Consider the following 17,750-nt stretch of genomic DNA (forward strand, 5'->3'; position numbering starts at 1 on the left):
ATTTCATACTGTACGCATCTAACAGCGAACACAAACTCGCCAATTACTGAATGGATAATCTATTTTATAATTTATCATGCTTATAAACTAAGTCTCATTTGAGGCTTAGGGAGTGGAGTTTAAAGAGTCATGAGTTACAACCTTGGTGCTAGGTCAGGATTGAACCCCAGACCTTGACCATTTTTTCATATAATATTAATATTTATAACTTCCAAATTATAACTACATTTGAAAACTTATGTTTTGTGCAATAATGTGTCTATATTCTATATATTAATTTTTGTTTTTAATTTATATTTATCTTATATATTATTATTATAATTTAGCTCTACCCACTACACCACCCCTGAATAATAAAATCAATAATTCATTTTAAATAATCGCATATTCCTGGTTAGTATGTCAAAATATGAATTTTGTACAGATGTCCGATTAAGTAAAAATAAAAACCAGTTACAAAATATTTATTCCATATGAAATAGTGAGTCATTCTCATGAATTTCAAATTATAGTAATTTTTGTAAAATGTTATCTCTGTAGTTTGATATTTAAAATATGTGAAATTTAATCAGAAATATGTAATCGACCAATTACTGATCAATTTATGATTTAAATCTTCTAATCTATAACTGCTCAAAGTACTGTATGACCAGTCGTAATGCATGTAAGAGGAGATATTCTATCACCCTATAAAAGCCAGTCAAAAAATATCATTTTGCTACAGTAATGTTAATGGTTTCTTGTAACAAGGCGTTCACACTGTATTATAGACATTAGAATTTAAGGTTTTCACCTTAGTATAAATCTAACATCTCTTGTCGACTTGTTGAAGTTTATTTTTGGCGTAAAAGGCAAATGTTTTGGTTTATATTTTTGGTTTATTATTATCTTTTATTTCTGTTTTTTAAAATAAAACACATACAGTAATGTTCATTATCGTCTACACTTAAACTGTTCCCTGGAAGCCTCGCCTATTTTCATTTCTGCATGTAAAAATACAGTACAAGGAATTTGATTTCTTTTAGTCCTAATTGTTGGCTATTTTTGTTTAGTCTAATGGGTATTTACAGTATGAAGACAGACAAACTCTAGTTTCACATAGCCTCCCTTAAGCTCTGTCTACACTATCAAACTTTATGTGACAAAAAAATGTGATGTGCCTATATATGGATATGATGATGTCATACCACTACCATATTTGGGCATGTCACACTTTTTTTGTCAAACTAGTTTGATATTGTAGACAGAGCTTTAGAAATTACTGTAGCTGTATACTACTGATTTTCTATCCATGTTGCTGTAGTACAGTAGCTGTACAGTTTATGAGAAAACCAGAAAATTTAACCAGCATTGATATTGCAATCGGCTATATTATTTATTAATAACTAATAATTACTATTCCTACCTCAGTTGGACAGTTTTCAAGTAGGGATATGCTTAGGTGGATTGCTAAAATGTCATTTAAAATTATTTCCTCTAGAGAGTTTGACAGCCTCCAAGGGATGATCTTAAAAAATACCATTTGCATGAACTAAAGTGCTCTTTACAGAATTTAAAATGGGATAAACAATTATGATTAAACAAGTTTTAACACTAATCTTAAGCGATGTGATAATTTTGTTGATTAATTAATATGTGCATTCCCAGATAAGTGTCATTAGTGGTTAACATGTCTGTCTTCCAAGGGTTTTGTAACTCACAAATGTTTTTATTCTGACACTCCCCAAGCCTGAAATGAGACTTACACTGCTCTTGGGTGGAGTATTATTGATGGACACTAGGTCTTCTCTTTATCACTTACTAACACTATGTTAACAAGTAGTAACTGTTTCAGATTAAACTTACAATTACTTGACATATATAATATGCTTTCCATCCTCAAGATTATTTATCAACTTGAAACTGTATAGTTTATAATAGTTTATTCGCAGTAGATTTTTTTACAATAACCTACTGTAAATCTACTATAAGTTGATTAGAAACGTAAATACATGAAGCGACTGAAGTGGATTCATAAAAGTTTAGTTCATTTTGAATTATATAAGAAGATCTTTATTTAGGTGTTTAGTCTAAAAGCAGTAATTTACCAGGTTTCGTCTTAATCTTACAACAGTAAAGAGTCTTTCAAACCCTTTCCGGCATGACTCTGGTCCGACGCTGGCAAATCAAATTGAATGTCAGTGTTCCGTTTCCACGCGACTACGTGCATATCAATTGGCGCATAGCCACATGGAGCATCATGAAAACAAAATATTAATGTTCGATTTGATTTGCCGCTGGATCGGAACCGTGCCGGAACAAGTGTGAAGGAGACCCTTAAGAGTAGGAAAATAAATCTGACTTACTTAGCTCGATGGTGTAAAGTACTTGATAATACTTAAATTATTATTTTTTTGTTTCAATTGCAGAACCACTTCCTAGTAATACAAACAATAAAAGGACAATAATCATGGCCATACTACCAATATTCTGCCTCGGCATCGTTATGGTATCAATATTCCTCATTTGTCGTCTTCGTTTAATGGCGTACAAAGAAAGTCTGTCGGAGCTGCCGTCGATTGAATCTGGAAATTTAGAACCAACGTTCGATCTTGATCAAATGAAACTTTTTAATTTAGTCGGTCAGGGACGTTATTGCAACTGTTACCGCGGCACACTCAGCGAACAAGAGGTCGCGGTAAAATTATTTGCCGGTTCGTCAAGGAACTGCTTTTTAAATGAGCGCGAGATTTACAGCATCGGGACACTAGATCATGCCAATGTTTTGAAATTTTACGGTACAGCTGAGAGGTTAGGTGAAGATGGCTGGATGGAGTACTTATTGATAGTGGAATACATATCTGGAGGATCTTTGATGGGATACCTTAAAGACAATGTCTTTGACTGGTTTGGAATGTGCAGACTTGCACAGACAACTGCCGCAGGAATTGCATACATCCATCAAGAAATCAAAAACGGAGGTTTGCATTTTGTTTTTATTTTTCAATGTATAAAATGTAGTAAATTTGTTGTAAATTTGCCATAGATTATGTCTGTCTGGTTGTTACAGATATCCATTACTCCAGTGGCGTAACAGATTGAGTGCTCACTGGCTAAACCCAGGGGCCCCAGGGCTTATGGGGGTCCCAAGAGGAAAAATCATGCATTCAAATATGTCGAAAAAAGCTAAAAATGTCTGAGGCCTCCAGGAGCCTCAGACATCTGCGTTAAGCCACTCCCTTACTCGTCGCATAGTAATATTTGTTTTCTCAAACTTCTATGTGTTTAGATATAGTGAAGCCAGCGATTGTTCACCGTGATATTAACTCTCGTAACATCCTCGTTCGACCTAATGGAGCATGTGTGATAGGTGACCTAGGCTTTGCCATGAAGGTGTCAGGCTCCAGACTAGTGGGTGAGGATGATGACACCAGCTCTCTTACTGATGTAAGTTCATCACAAAATGTCATTTTATATCTGGTTTATTAACTATAGGTATACAGTTAGTAAGAGTAAAGCTCTGTCTAACACTATCAAAGTTTATGTGACATAAAAATGTGATGTGCCAATATATGGACATGATGATGTCATAGCACTATCATATTTGAGCATATCACTACCATATTTTGACACATCACACTTGTTTTGTCAAACTAGTTTGATAGTGTAGACAGAGCTTTAAAATGTAAATGGATGCGGTTCTGCTTATAAGGTTAAAGAAGATGGCAGGGCAACTGTTTTTTAAAGCTAAAACAAAAATGTATTGATTGTACTGCGAATCTACACACTCTGAGCAGGCATTTATTGACATAATATAGAACCTTTAAATCAATACTGTCAATACAAAGTGTCAGATGTGTGGCAAAGGTATAAAAATAAATGCTTATAAAATGTATAACTCGTCATGAAGAAGAATAGTAATTTGATACGGTCCTGTTATGAATGAATATTATATTATTAAATAGAAGGTAATTGGTATTGACTATCACAAAAAAAAACAGTTAATAAATAAATATGCAATACATTATTTATGAACTGTCATACCTTCTATCAAATACTTTCTATAAATCTCATAATACTGATTTACTGTATAGTAGTAGTTGTATATATTTGACATTTAAAAGTATTTTAAAAGTTCCTTTCAAATCTGTTTTATTTCACTGTGATTTATTTTTTAACAATCTGTGTATTAGGTTGGCACTGTTCGTTATATGTCACCAGAGGCTCTAGAGGGCGCTGTCAATTTACGCGATTGTGAATCGGCACTGAAACAGGTTGACATTTATGCTTTAGGGCTTGTCATATGGGAAATATCAAACAGATGCTCCGATCTGTTTCCCGGTGAGTTTTATAAGATCATTAAATATTAAGAGAGCAATAAAATTGTAAAAAAGTGAAAATAAAAAAAACATCTTCTGTCCTACAAAACTTCATATTGGTTATATTATTGTGCAATTATAATTAGGTGATCATTTAGAATAAAATGATCACCTATTGTTATTGTATAAAATCTTTATTATTATTTTTTTTTTTTTTATTATTTTTTTTCTTTTTATTGTTTCTGTACACTATTTTGTGTAACAATTATCTCAAAAAGTTTAATGTCAATGATTACAAAAATTTCAGAATATCTTTCAAATAATACAACTTAATCCTAATAAGCTTTCCAGCGTGATCACTCATCCGTGACGACATTTATACGCCATTTTGCGAAATCACATTATCAATCATATCTCCATAATTCATTATCACATATTAATGAAATTCACTACACGTAAACTTCAGATCAAGGGTAAAAATATTAGCAAATAAAAACGCACGCGCACGTAGGTTCATGCGCGTGATATCGCGCGTTAAAAATTTAAAACGCTCAAAATTAAGTTTTGATCAATTTAGAGCATGAATTAGGCCATTTGCGTGTTTCAAAAAATTACTGCGCAAAAATGCGTTTTTGCGCGCGCGATACTTAAAAAGCGTAAAAAATATGAATTTTTTTTACAAATCTCATTCTACTCACCATCCTTAGTACATTCACCAAATTTGAGTCAGTTCCGACTTAAAATAACGCTATACGAGCACGTTAAAAAAAAAACTTATTCTGGAAGCCATTGAGTTGTAGATATGAATTCATGTACACATTTTACGTACAAAATGTTTTGACGTCATCAAATGGCCACTTGAATTTAAAAATTAGGATTTGTTATCTTTTTGTGTAGATTATCACATTCAACAGAGCGCATCTTGGTTATGTGTGCTCGAATTTCACACAACTTTCAGTATGTGCTTGCTTAATTAATTATCTTTATCATGAGTTGACACTACCTTCATTTTAATGACGTCATCACGCGTAAAAACTTAAATAACGTAGGCCGTGTAATTTCACCTTCGCAGTAAATTTGAATATCTTACAGCTCTTCAGAATTGAAGGTTACCTTGATGATTATAATTTATTATGAAAGCTGATAAAATGTAGATATTAATTCATATAAAAATTAAGCCTATCGGATGTTGTGACGTTAACATATGGCCAGTTGAAGTGAAAAAGTAGTTTTTTCATATTTTTCGTCAAAGTTATACACAATTCAAAGAGCGCGCACAGCGCTTCTACGTGCCAAATTTTTTTCCAAATCTTATATTTTTTTGCTCAATTAATTATCTTTCGAAATTGTTATCTTAAAGTTTAGTTTGATAACGTCATCATGCCAAAAAATTAGAACATGTGTCCCGTAATTTCACCTATGCTACACTGTATATAGATATACAGTATATACTGTACATATTGTATATGGCATATAGGCACAACTCAGCACTATAAGCATATAATAGGATGGCATACATCAACATTTTCCGATCGTATGTTAACGTACGTGCATGTTTAAAAAAAAATTAATTTCAGTAAAATGATAAAAATGATCACCTATAATTCGTCAAAGTGACGAATTAAATTCTAGTTGGTTTTAATATTATTGTGACTTTGTGCAAATATAATCCAAAAAACATTGTATAATTAACTACTAGAAAAAAACATTATTATCAACTATCTGTTGAAATGGTGACTTAATTGTTGAATTATTACTTTCAAATTTAACGATAATGAGTGTTCAATTAGTTAACTTTAAATGTAAACATCTCTTGATGTTAATCATAAAGCATTTGTTATTGTTTAAATTGGTATACTGTAGTCGCTGGGTGCTGCTATAATCAGCAACAACTTTCCTGTAAATTATATTGCAACCGCAAATGTAATTAAATACTTTGGCAGGATGTGCTGATGGCTAAAACATATTTGTTAATACTGTTGCCAATGAGGATGTAATAGGCTTAGATATCAAACTCAACTCATTATTTTAATGTAAAACTTGACTTTTGGTCTTTTCACGCTTTTGGGTTTTGTTTCGACGATCAAGCCAAATAGCATTATTAAGTTGGCATTATTCCAGCAACAACAAAGATCTTGTGATTTAATTTGACACAACAAGGCAGTTTTATAAATAGGTCATAATATAGGTTTTAGTTGTTTTTGTTTTAAATTGAATTTTGTGAGGAGGTTCCTTAAGCAAAAGATAATCATTACGGAACATATCAATGATAGTGTTCAAAATGTTTAAAACACCAATGCCAGTGTTCAAAATGCTTAAAACACCAATATCAATGTTCAAAATGCTTACAACACAAATACCAGTGTTTAAAATGTTTAAAACACCAATGACAGTGTTCAAAATGTTTAAAACACCAATGTCAGTGTTCAAAATGCTTACAACACCAATGACAGTGTTCAAAATGCTTACAACACCAATGACAGTGTTCAAAATGCTTACAACACCAATGACAGTGTTCAAAATGCTTACAACACCAATGACAGTGTTCAAAATGTTTAAAACACCAATGACAGTGTTCAAAATGCTTACAACACCAATGACAGTGTTCAAAATGCTTACAACACCAATGACAGTGTTCAAAATGCTTACAACACCAATGACAGTGTTCATAATGCTTACAACACCAATGACAGTGTTCAAAATACTTACAACACCAATGCCAGTGTTCAAAATGGTTACAACACCAACACTAGTCTTCAATAATTGATTTTAAAAAATTTATATCGCAATGATAAACTATTTGTGAAACATTAAGAATGGATTTCAACATAAAACATCAATATCTTATCCTGCCTAAAGCTCTGTCTACACTATCAAACTAGTTTGATAAAAAAAAAAGTGTGACATGCACAAATGGTAGTGATATGACATCATCGTGTCCATATAAGGGCACATCACATTTTTTTGTCACATAAAGTTTGATAGTGTAGACAGAGCTTTAAATTGCATTTGTCTAAATGCTCCAACAGTGTTTATGACCTGCTTTCACAAAGCTAAACATTATCATTAGATGTAGCAGCCATTAAAAAGAATGTGTCCGATAATCAAACACAGTAATCTTGTTTCAACTATGGTTTTCGTTTACATAGATTGTGAACATTAATGGAATACATATAATCTACACCATTCAAGTTTGACCTTTCTTTATAGTTGCATTTAAACCTTAATGGTATTTTTTATATTCCGTCAAGTGGACTCTTCAATAACATTCCTCAACAGTTTAAATTTATATATGCAGTACATATACATATACACGCCGAGAGTGTTAAAATAGTGGCTATCCAATCGAGTTTGAACAATACCATGAAAGCCCAAGTGGTCTTATGGTTAGGACATCTGCATATCAAGTAGAATTCTGGGTTTGAATCTCGGTTTGGGGCGACTTTTTCTCATTCTCACAGATTTCCTCATCTTTATCGTTTCAAATTAATTATTTAAATTTCAGTATATCACCGGGCTGTTTAGAATTTATTCTGTGCCTGCTTATACATACATACATAAGTATGTACCAGTATTTTCATGGACAAGTAAATTATTTAAATTAGGTTAAATAATATATCCATAATGAACTATAATCTAGTAGTATTTTAACGGCTTGAGCTATTTCCACTCTATAGATTAATAATACTAGAAATTTGCTTTAAAAACTAGATTTTATGTTCTATTTAATCCAGTCTTGCCAACTACTGTTGTATTTTGAACTCCAAAATAATAATAAATATCCCTGGTTGTTTTGTATATCAACAATTGATGTCTACAGTATGACAACATTTTAAAAGGACACACCTTAGAACAGGCCATGTAGAATATGATTGGAAAGCATCATGGTTTAAGAAAGAGTATGTGTATTCTAACAAACCCTGTTAAGCTCTGTATACACTATCGAACTAGTTTGATGAAAAAGTGTGATGTGCCCAAATATGTTGGTGATATGTCCAAATATGGTAGTGATATGAAATCATCATGTCCATATATGGGCACTAATTTGTATGGATTTCAGTGGAATATACGATATAGTGTTTCCATTGCTGTACAGGCACATAGTTAAAAAGGGTAAAATGTAATACAATGATACTACTGTAATATAGTAAAATAGACTAAGCCCAATGTAGTGTTCTGTTGATATCCTGGAAAATACAGGTTAAATCCAGCTGACCTGCTGTTTATACAGGGCATTTGGGTTTCCTAACACCTATTATATACCTAAATAAAGAGTTCCTGCCTACTTCCAACCTTTTGTGTTCTGAATATGTCTAGAACAATACATAATGCTGTTAGTGTTATAAACTTATATACAGATTAACAAACAATAAACTACATACCATGGAATTTGTATGATCGAAAAAACAACAAAAGGGGAACATATTTAAAGTTATGATTAAAGGAATCTTCTAAGGCTCTGTCTACACTATCAAACTAGTTTGACAAAAAAGTATGATGTGCCTAAATAAGGTAGTGATATGACATCATCATGTCCATATATGGGCACATCACATTTTTTGTCACATAAAGTTTGATAGTGTAGACAGAGCTTAAGATTATATATGACATTCTCTAGAAGATTATACATAGCATTTTCTATATGTATACAAAATGTTACTGTTTATGTTAAGCATGTCTGCTTGCACAAGGCCGATGGCCACACATTGCGTAAAACCTAGACAATCTATAAAAAGAAATTTAAATGACAAGTCTAAGTGCTAGATTGATATTAGTAACTTAAGCTATGTTATTTCAATAAGTATCAAATGCCGCTTCTGTTTTTATACATTATGTATGTTGCTAATGTATTATGGTTATGAATGTATTGAGGTATATTTGTGTGTGTTTGGATGTATGCTGCGAAGGCGTGGAAGTGTGTTGCCAATATGCTGGGTTGCCAATGCACTGTGGTGTGTTGCCATGCCTTGGGCATATTTCCAATGCGTTGTGTATTTGCAGTGCTTCGTGGCATATTTCCATAGTGTCGTGGTGTATTTCGAATGCATTGGGGCATATTTCCAGTGCGTTTATAGTGTAAGGATTAGCCTTAATGTTTGTTTGGTAGATTGTATAAAATATTACGCTTCATGGTTCTGGTGGTAGAACGAGTCTTCTCAGATAAGGACTATAAACCATAGGTCGAGTGTACACATCTAGCTCATGTGCACTTTAAAGAACTTAGTACATCTTTCGAAACGAGCAGGGAGTTACTAGTGTGCTAGTACTAGTACATCACAGCCACTGATCATAACTGGGACTTCTGGGAGACCAGTCTTTGACTGAAGAGGTCGTCCAGTATAAATAAAATATTTTAATTCAATTCATGTAATTTAGCATGAAATTTTTAGATTATGATTAACATTACAAACTAACTATAATGAACTTACATTAAGTGCATATTGTGAATTTTTGTATGTGTCTTTACTAGCTGGTGTGCCTCCATACATGTTACCTTATGAAGCCGAGGTTGGTCAGCGACCAAGCTACGAGGATATGCAATTACTAGTGTCTGTCAATAAGACTCGACCCAAGTTTCCAGATGCCTGGAAGGAAAACAATCAGGTTAGATTATTTTCACTGTTTTCTATATCTATCTATCCTATATTAATGATTACCTTCATCCAAATGTATTTATTGACTGTGTTAATGCACAGCTACCCACTTATAGCCATCAATAGTTATCTAAACAGTTGAGAAGCTAGTGTTAATGGTTCATATTAGTTTACACTATGATGACCATGTCTTTATTGTAGAACTGATATCACTTTATGATTGATTGATTTTTAGAAATCCAAGAAGTTTTATTTATTTATTTGAAATAAGGACTAAAGGTATATTCTCCACTGACTAACAAATAAACAACATTCAGTAAAATTATTATTGAACTAGTTACAGCAGGACACCCTTTTAAGGGGACAATTTATTGGGTCCCAAAGGTGTCCCCATAAAGGTGGTTCTATTTTTACTAGAGTAGATTTATTCAAAATGATATCCACATCCTAAGCTCTGTCTACACTATGAAACTTTATGTAACAGAAAAATGTGATGTGCCCATATATGGACATGATGATATCATATCACTACCATATGTGGGCATATCACCACCATATTTGGGCATATCACTACCATATTTGGGCACATCACTACCATATTTGGGCATATCACTTTAGTATGCAGTACACTATTAACCATAATTTCCTTGTCTTTACTACCGCCTACACTTTTATTACAAATGCAATTTTTATTTAATTTTTCTTATAAATTTCTACAACTAGCAGATGTTTCTATTGAAATATATTAGCATTTAAGACAACGATAGGAAGAAATCTAAGAATGCGATATTGATTATTATTAAAGTGAAGTCTTACATATGAAGAGATGGCTTAAGGCATCACAGCGGCTCACTAAGAACACCTTTAAATTAAGCACATCTAAATTGATCTGAATGGCGCAATGTTCCATTTCAACTGGTACTATCCACTGGTTCATTAGGATTAGATCATTATCATAAACATTCATATCATTAGGTATAGTATATACACTAGATTTAAAATAATTTAACAATGGTGTGGGCACACTTAAGATACAAAATAATTGTTAAAGATGTATTGTCCCCCCTAAATTTTTTTTTTTCCAAATTTTTTGTTGAATATGTAATTTTAATGTCACATAATAGTTATTCACTTTGACCAGAAACTGGATTGGAAAAAAAAATTTTACCTGAAAAAAATGCAATTTAAAGGAAAAAATACTTAAAATGCTTAAAATTTACTGTTTCGTTTGTCTTTTCATAAGTGAAATCATTATATTTTTTAACAGAAGTGAATAATTTTATAAAAACTGCAAAATGGTTTATTTAAAGTCTGATTTTATTAATTTATTTATTAATAAACATAAATCTTTAAACATTTAAAGTAAGAAGTAAACCTACTAATATTCCTTTTTCTGATATGTTATATTAATTAACTATACTGCACTTAAATTTTGAGATTCAACTTTTGAACATAGTGCCCTTTGATTCAGATATATATCAAAGTATCTTTAATGATATCCTAATTTAACATTAAACTATTATTAATTCATGTTAAGTTATGAGGAATTTTAAACTGACTGCTGTTTGTGTTGATAAGTTTAAGAAATTAAACTAAATATTATATAGTTTATCCATCCTGTAATTGGCGAGTTACTCGCTGTTGGATGCATATGAAATAAAATAACCATGAAATTGTAGATATAACATCCGATACATCCCATATCTTTAATGTACTTAATGATATCCTAATTTAACATTAAGCTATTATATTAAATACAGTTATGAGGGATTTTATACTGACAGTGTTGGCTGTTTGTGTTGATAAGTTTAAGAAAAATAAACTGTGAAATTGTAGATATTATAACATCCCATTCATCCATTTTCTTGACGATTGAGAAGTGTCTTGAATAATAAGTTACACCAGAATGAATTGTTGCTAATCCATCTTGTGTTTAACGTCTATGTGTGACTAGTACAATCAATCTTTCTCACTTAATGACGCAAGACTATTCATCAATTTCAATATTTAAAGTTTCAATCAAAGTGGATTTTTCGGAACAAATGTTAAATGCACACAAATTGCTGATATGATGTTTCTATACAGCAGCATTCTATATTTGTAGTAGGCCTAGCAAAACAATAAATATGTTTTACTTGGAGGTAGTATGTTTTCACTTTACCACATGTAAAACTCTGGAAACATAATGCATGATTCTGATTTTTTTTATGCCTCACGCATCCATAAAAATATTCAGAAAAAAACATTATTTTGAAATTAACTTGTCTATTATGAAGGAAAAATAGCCTAGGAATTAATTTGATGTTAATTAGCCTAGGCCTATGTTTATTTGTATTTTATGGTTGATGTAGTACTGGAAAGCAAACTCAATACGTCGAAAAATTAAACATAGAGGGCGTACTTCGCAATTATTTAAATAAAAAATTTATTAATTAAAATAACATAGAGGGCACTATATATAATTTTAATATAATGTCTCACGCATTGTGCCGTTGAAAAAGTTGGCAGGTATACCTTAGTAGGAACCATACATTAATATATCTTTATAAGGCTGTTAATAAATGTAGCTTAGCTTAGTTTTTTGTATGATTATTGACTTTATAATTGTTGTCTATTTTCAGGCACTACGTTCACTAAAAGAAATAATGGATGATAGTTGGGATCATGATGCAGAGGCGAGGCTGACAGCTCTTTGTATTGAAGAGCGTATAATTGAGCTTATGGTTATGTGGGATAAAAATAAAGTTGTTCACTCGACAGTCAACCCGACACAGACTGACATTGTCAGGAATGGTGGTTCTCAATCTTCTATGGACAGTACAGATTCCGCTGTAAAGATCCGGCCAAACGGACAAACTGTACGTAGAGAAATGCCCTCAAGTCGTGTGCTAGGTGTAACTCAGTCAGTGTCCGAGGAAGCTGACGTATCATCTGGTTCGCGATCCATACCTCTAGAGAAAAACGAGCGTCAAGCTTTCTCACCGGAAACCTGCAGCACGACGATTTCCACTCATTCGGACATTAATCTCATGGATTTTACTTTTTCCCAACCCGATCCAAAAAATCTTCATCATTCCGATGAAAGCATTGAAAGGTTTACAACTGATTTGAAATATGCGCCTCGGGTCGGAGGAAACGAGGCTCTTGCCGAAATGTTCAGCTACAGCGAAAGTATATCTCCAAGTCATTCAGATGTAAATACGGCACAGGCGTCAGATATGTACGACAATACGGGATACAACTGCAGTAACAGACCGCGACAGCAATTTTACCGAACAGGTAATATTCTTCCGGAAAATATGACGATTAATCAAGCTAGACCCTTGAGCCAGTCTGGTAAATCTGATACAAATAAACACAGAGAGCAACAACAGTGCGCCCAAGCAAGACCACATGAGCACCCCAATGAAGGTGCTGCTGTTGTTGCCAATGGCATGAACTCTGCAACAAATACTCCTTCAAGATCGTTCAGAAACAGTCCTGTTTCAATGGATAATAGCACTGATGAACCCGAGGAAATTATTCACGGAAGCCCCAAACCACGCCCTTCGTATTTACCCGTAGTTCCCCAAGTTCAAAATGGCACAAAGAAAAAGTTAGTAGCGGTTTATGTACCAGGATCAGGTCCAACAACGAAAATTCAAACAGGAATCGCAAAACTAGACATGACAAATGGACGTTGTCATCCAGTCAGAGTTGCTACCAATGGCAACAGCTTAACCCGTTGTCCAAATACCGGGTCACTACCGTCGGTCAGTCCTGTTACTGGAGAGCACGACAGTAATGGCAATTTGCAAGCAGACAACGAGAATGGAACAGCTTTGAGCCACGAAGATCGTATCCTCTCGTATTCAGATGCGCAATTAGCCAATAAAGATGAGCAGCGGTATTCGCTCGATTTGGACAGAGCTCTGCGGTGTTATGCTGCTCGTCATGATAATGGTAAGCGTAAGGCTACACCATTCCGCATCAAGCAAAGTAAAATGGCGGTGCACGACATGGAATCCGAGAACGCTAATCAAAAAATGATGCCACCGCTTCTGTACAACTCGCATGAAATGCATCCGTCAAGTCGTGTGCCAAACGGACAATTTTGCCAGATTGACCAACAAGATAAGTTGCACTCGCAAAGCGGTAATACGAGCGGCGGAGTTAGCAAAGTACCTTATAATCGCCTCGGAGAGGCAAGTGGTGGCCAATCAGAATCATCAGAGAGCAGCGAACCACTACTGACCAATGACAGTAGGGCGTGTGATCCTCTAATAAGTAACATTGGAAAATATAAAGTGTCATGTTTGTAAATAAAATGAATGGTGTAGCCTGTTGTAAACCTGATTATTCGGTGTATGTGATCACATTTGAATGCTTTTGGAAATGTGTATGCTGGAAAAAAACTGTTGAATTTTTGAAAATTAAATGAACTTGGTTTTTAAGGCGATTTAGCTATGAACGCAATATCATTAAAGGCTTGCAACATGCTGCAACGATACGTAAGTGAGTTAACCAATCACAAGTGACAGATGTGTTCTAGTGGGAACCGAGCTTAAGCTGGTGACATTGAAAGGTTTTGTGAGTCGGCAGACTATTGTACAAAGATTAAAAACAACAAATGACCACGATGATGACCTGCGACGACCTAACTAGGTCATTTCAATTCATTGTGGGACATACTTCCTCGCTTCCCACCTTGACGTGGTTTTATGGTTTCTAAGTCCAGGCAACGACCGACAATATATCGAATAATCCTTGGTGGTCAGTCATTAAAATGGCCTGTATATACTAAGAGTAATGTCCACTTCTTGCCTATAAAATTACAATAGACCTTCTAAATTAAATGTTGAAATGTCGCATTATGTTTATGGGCGTGGACACTTCCACCTGTTTATGGGCGTGGACACTTCCACCTGTTTATGGGCGTGGACACTTCCACCTGTTTATGGGCGTGGACACTTCCATCTGTTTATGGGCTTGGACACTTCCATCTGTTTATGGGCGTGGACACTTCCATCTGTTTATGGGCGGGGACACTTCCATCTGTTTCTGTCAAATCGACATTTATTGTATCGCAGGAAATTGGTGAAACATTGAGTTCGACCAGTTTGAAAAGTGCAGACTAAAACAGGGTGATTAGTAAATTGGAAATGCCATGGTTATTGTATTTAAATTAAGTCTTGTATATCATCCTTGTGAATGCATTTCAGTATAATAACATAATACATTTGATTAGTTTACAATGTTATTTTATATCCGTTTTTATATATAAAAATCGTTCATTATTTTGATATTAAACTATTTTTTAAATGTGAATAATTCATGTTCCTTGAGAAAGAAAATAAATCTTGAATATCACATTTTCAAGTAAAAATTATGAATGAATTAAATTTGAGGATGACCGTGATGCTAGAGTTTACTACAATATATAAATTAAATTATGTTGTTTAATTTTTCTCAGTGTTGACTTAAAAATAATCATGTATAAATTATTTCTGAATTAGACATACTGTAAATCATGGATGTAAAATGATAGATGGAATTGGAAGTAAATACCCTAGTAGTAATTTAATTTTAAATAATTACGAAAACAAGTTTTTTATATTTATACATTTTTTTCATTTTATTACTTCTGTCCAAATTCTGGTGTTTTTTATTTTTTGATGTTAGAAATGATTTGAATCAGAGGTAAATCCCCTTTAATTGACTTAAACCTTGATTGTATCATAATGAAATACAGGTAACGATAATTGAAATCAGGGTTTATTAAACACATAATATATATTATTTATTAACCCAACCCATGTAAGAGTAAAAGTGGAATTGCAACTTTTACAATTAATCAAACAGTATTTGTTGAGATATGTTATACTTAAATTGTCGAGATTTTAAACATCGTCCTTACCACTAATAATAAACCCACTTGGGTGCAAAATGTGAGTGTACAGAAACAGCTATGTTTACACACACAAGAACATGAAGTATATTCTTCATGATTACGATGTATGTATATATGCTGTATATTGACTTTGAACATAGAGATGGCTAAGCTACTGGTAGTGGTTGGCCATTCCACTGTAACCAAAATTGTGTAAGGCCTCAAGATGATTTTGTTTACTACTTTCCATATAACAATTATTATAAAACAGGTCATGGTTAATGTATTGTGCTTTTAGCTTAACCAAATTGGTTTAAAGCTGTGTCCACACTATCAAACTAGTTTTACAAAAAAGAAGTGTGCCCAAATATGATAGTGATATGACATTATCGTGTCCATATTTGGGCACATCACACCTTTTTTTGTTAAACTAGTTTAATAGTGTAGACACAGGTTTAACAAACACAAACACATGTTCTACAGTTGTTTAGAAAATGGCTTTCATTTGATAATGTTGTACTAAGTAGGCTGAGAAAATTTCTTCATTTCAAAATGTTTTAAATATGGTTAAAAGAAGACTTATTTGATATGGTATAAATGTGGTTTATACTATTGAACCCACCTGGTTCCCGGTACTGTATCTCCACATATTGCTTTATCTATCCAGTTTAGGCCAATTCATGCAACGCCCGTATTATGTTAAATCCTATGTGATACATATGTGATGCTGTATTTAGGATCTTCCTATGATACTGGATATTATAATGCAGATACTGTACCGAGAATTGCTACAAATTGTAAATTCTATGTTTATACATTATGAAATGATTGTTTAAGTATTGTTTCATCTCAAACGATAAAATTATGTAAATTTTGTATATGTATTATATATTTTTAAGAGAGTGTGTTTGGAATGAGAGGTGTACTTTTAATTATTCCCTATTTTTACAAGTTTAGTGAATCAGTATTTTACAAAATGCTTACAGAAGTAGATGATAAGATGGATACCTTATTTTATTAATATTTTGAATATATAAAAAATTGGAAGATAGAGGTACCCATATCAGCATTATAAAGCATGATTTTAATTTCTAAATTTGTTTACCTCTCTCAACTATTGAATTGCTGAAATATAAAGCCCTGTCTACACTATCAAACGTTATGTAAACAAAAAATGTGATGTGCCCATATATGGACATGATTATGGCATATCACCACCATATTTGAGCATATCCCTACCATATTTGGGCCGGGCACATCACACTTTTTTTTGTCAAACTAGTTTGATAGTGTAGACAGACAGAGCTTTAGTGATGGTGCTACACAAAGTTGCAGCTCCATTTACACTCACAATATTAAATGCAACTTAAACCTCTTGGGACTAAATATTTGTAGTAGGTTCTGTAATTAATGGATTTTAACTGCCAAAATTGCTACAGAATTGTTAGCATTCTAAAAATACTTTCTGGAGTCTTTAAACTTAGTTAGAAGATGGGTCACCTTTTTTGTCAGACTGCTAGTAATTAAGGCACTGTTAAATATTGGTATAATATGTATGCACCTTATTCCACTGGTAAAAACAATCTACATGTACTTATGTATGTGCATTTTATGCATGTTTCTAAAAATGAAACCGATTTTTTTAGACTAACAGTTGCAGTCTAATGTTGAAATGTAAATAATCAAGTGTTACCGCCCTCTATAGTATTTGTGTAGTTAGTGTTTAAGCAACAAATTCATTGTACTAATAATGTAGCATTTAATCAAGGAATGTGCATGAATTTCTGGCAGGATTTCTTTTTCTTAAAATCTAACCAGCAATAGAAGGTACCTTCTAAAGACATTAAAACAACAAAATTAAATTGTAAAAGTGTGTATATATGTTAACGTACAAGAAATGTGGAGCAGATAAAAAGCAAGTTTTATAGGCCTATTCTTAAATCAGATCTATTGACAGTGACCATCAGAAAAGTTGATTTTTAAACAAAT

General features: G+C 33.0%; 2 protein-coding genes across 2 annotated transcripts in view; both read left to right on the forward strand.

Annotated features, from left to right (window-relative positions):
* LOC144849495 (uncharacterized) overlaps nucleotides 1–17,735 on the forward strand; it is a 40,467-nt gene extending 22,732 nt beyond the window's left edge. Inside the window, exons 5-9 of the mRNA XM_078706424.1 lie at nucleotides 2,409–2,960; nucleotides 3,269–3,426; nucleotides 4,173–4,320; nucleotides 9,769–9,902; nucleotides 12,514–17,735. Coding sequence (XP_078562550.1) covers nucleotides 2,409–2,960; nucleotides 3,269–3,426; nucleotides 4,173–4,320; nucleotides 9,769–9,902; nucleotides 12,514–14,193 — 2,672 coding nt within the window. The 3' untranslated portion in view covers nucleotides 14,194–17,735. The remainder of the gene's footprint in view (nucleotides 1–2,408; nucleotides 2,961–3,268; nucleotides 3,427–4,172; nucleotides 4,321–9,768; nucleotides 9,903–12,513) is intronic.
* Nucleotides 1–17,750, forward strand: part of LOC144849713 (putative malate dehydrogenase 1B) — an 87,870-nt gene that overhangs the window by 64,217 nt on the left and 5,903 nt on the right. The window lies entirely within an intron of this gene.

Source organism: Antedon bifida, chromosome 1 (genome assembly GCF_963402885.1).
Source record: "Antedon bifida chromosome 1, ecAntBifi1.1, whole genome shotgun sequence".
Classification (NCBI taxonomy): domain Eukaryota; kingdom Metazoa; phylum Echinodermata; class Crinoidea; order Comatulida; family Antedonidae; genus Antedon; species Antedon bifida.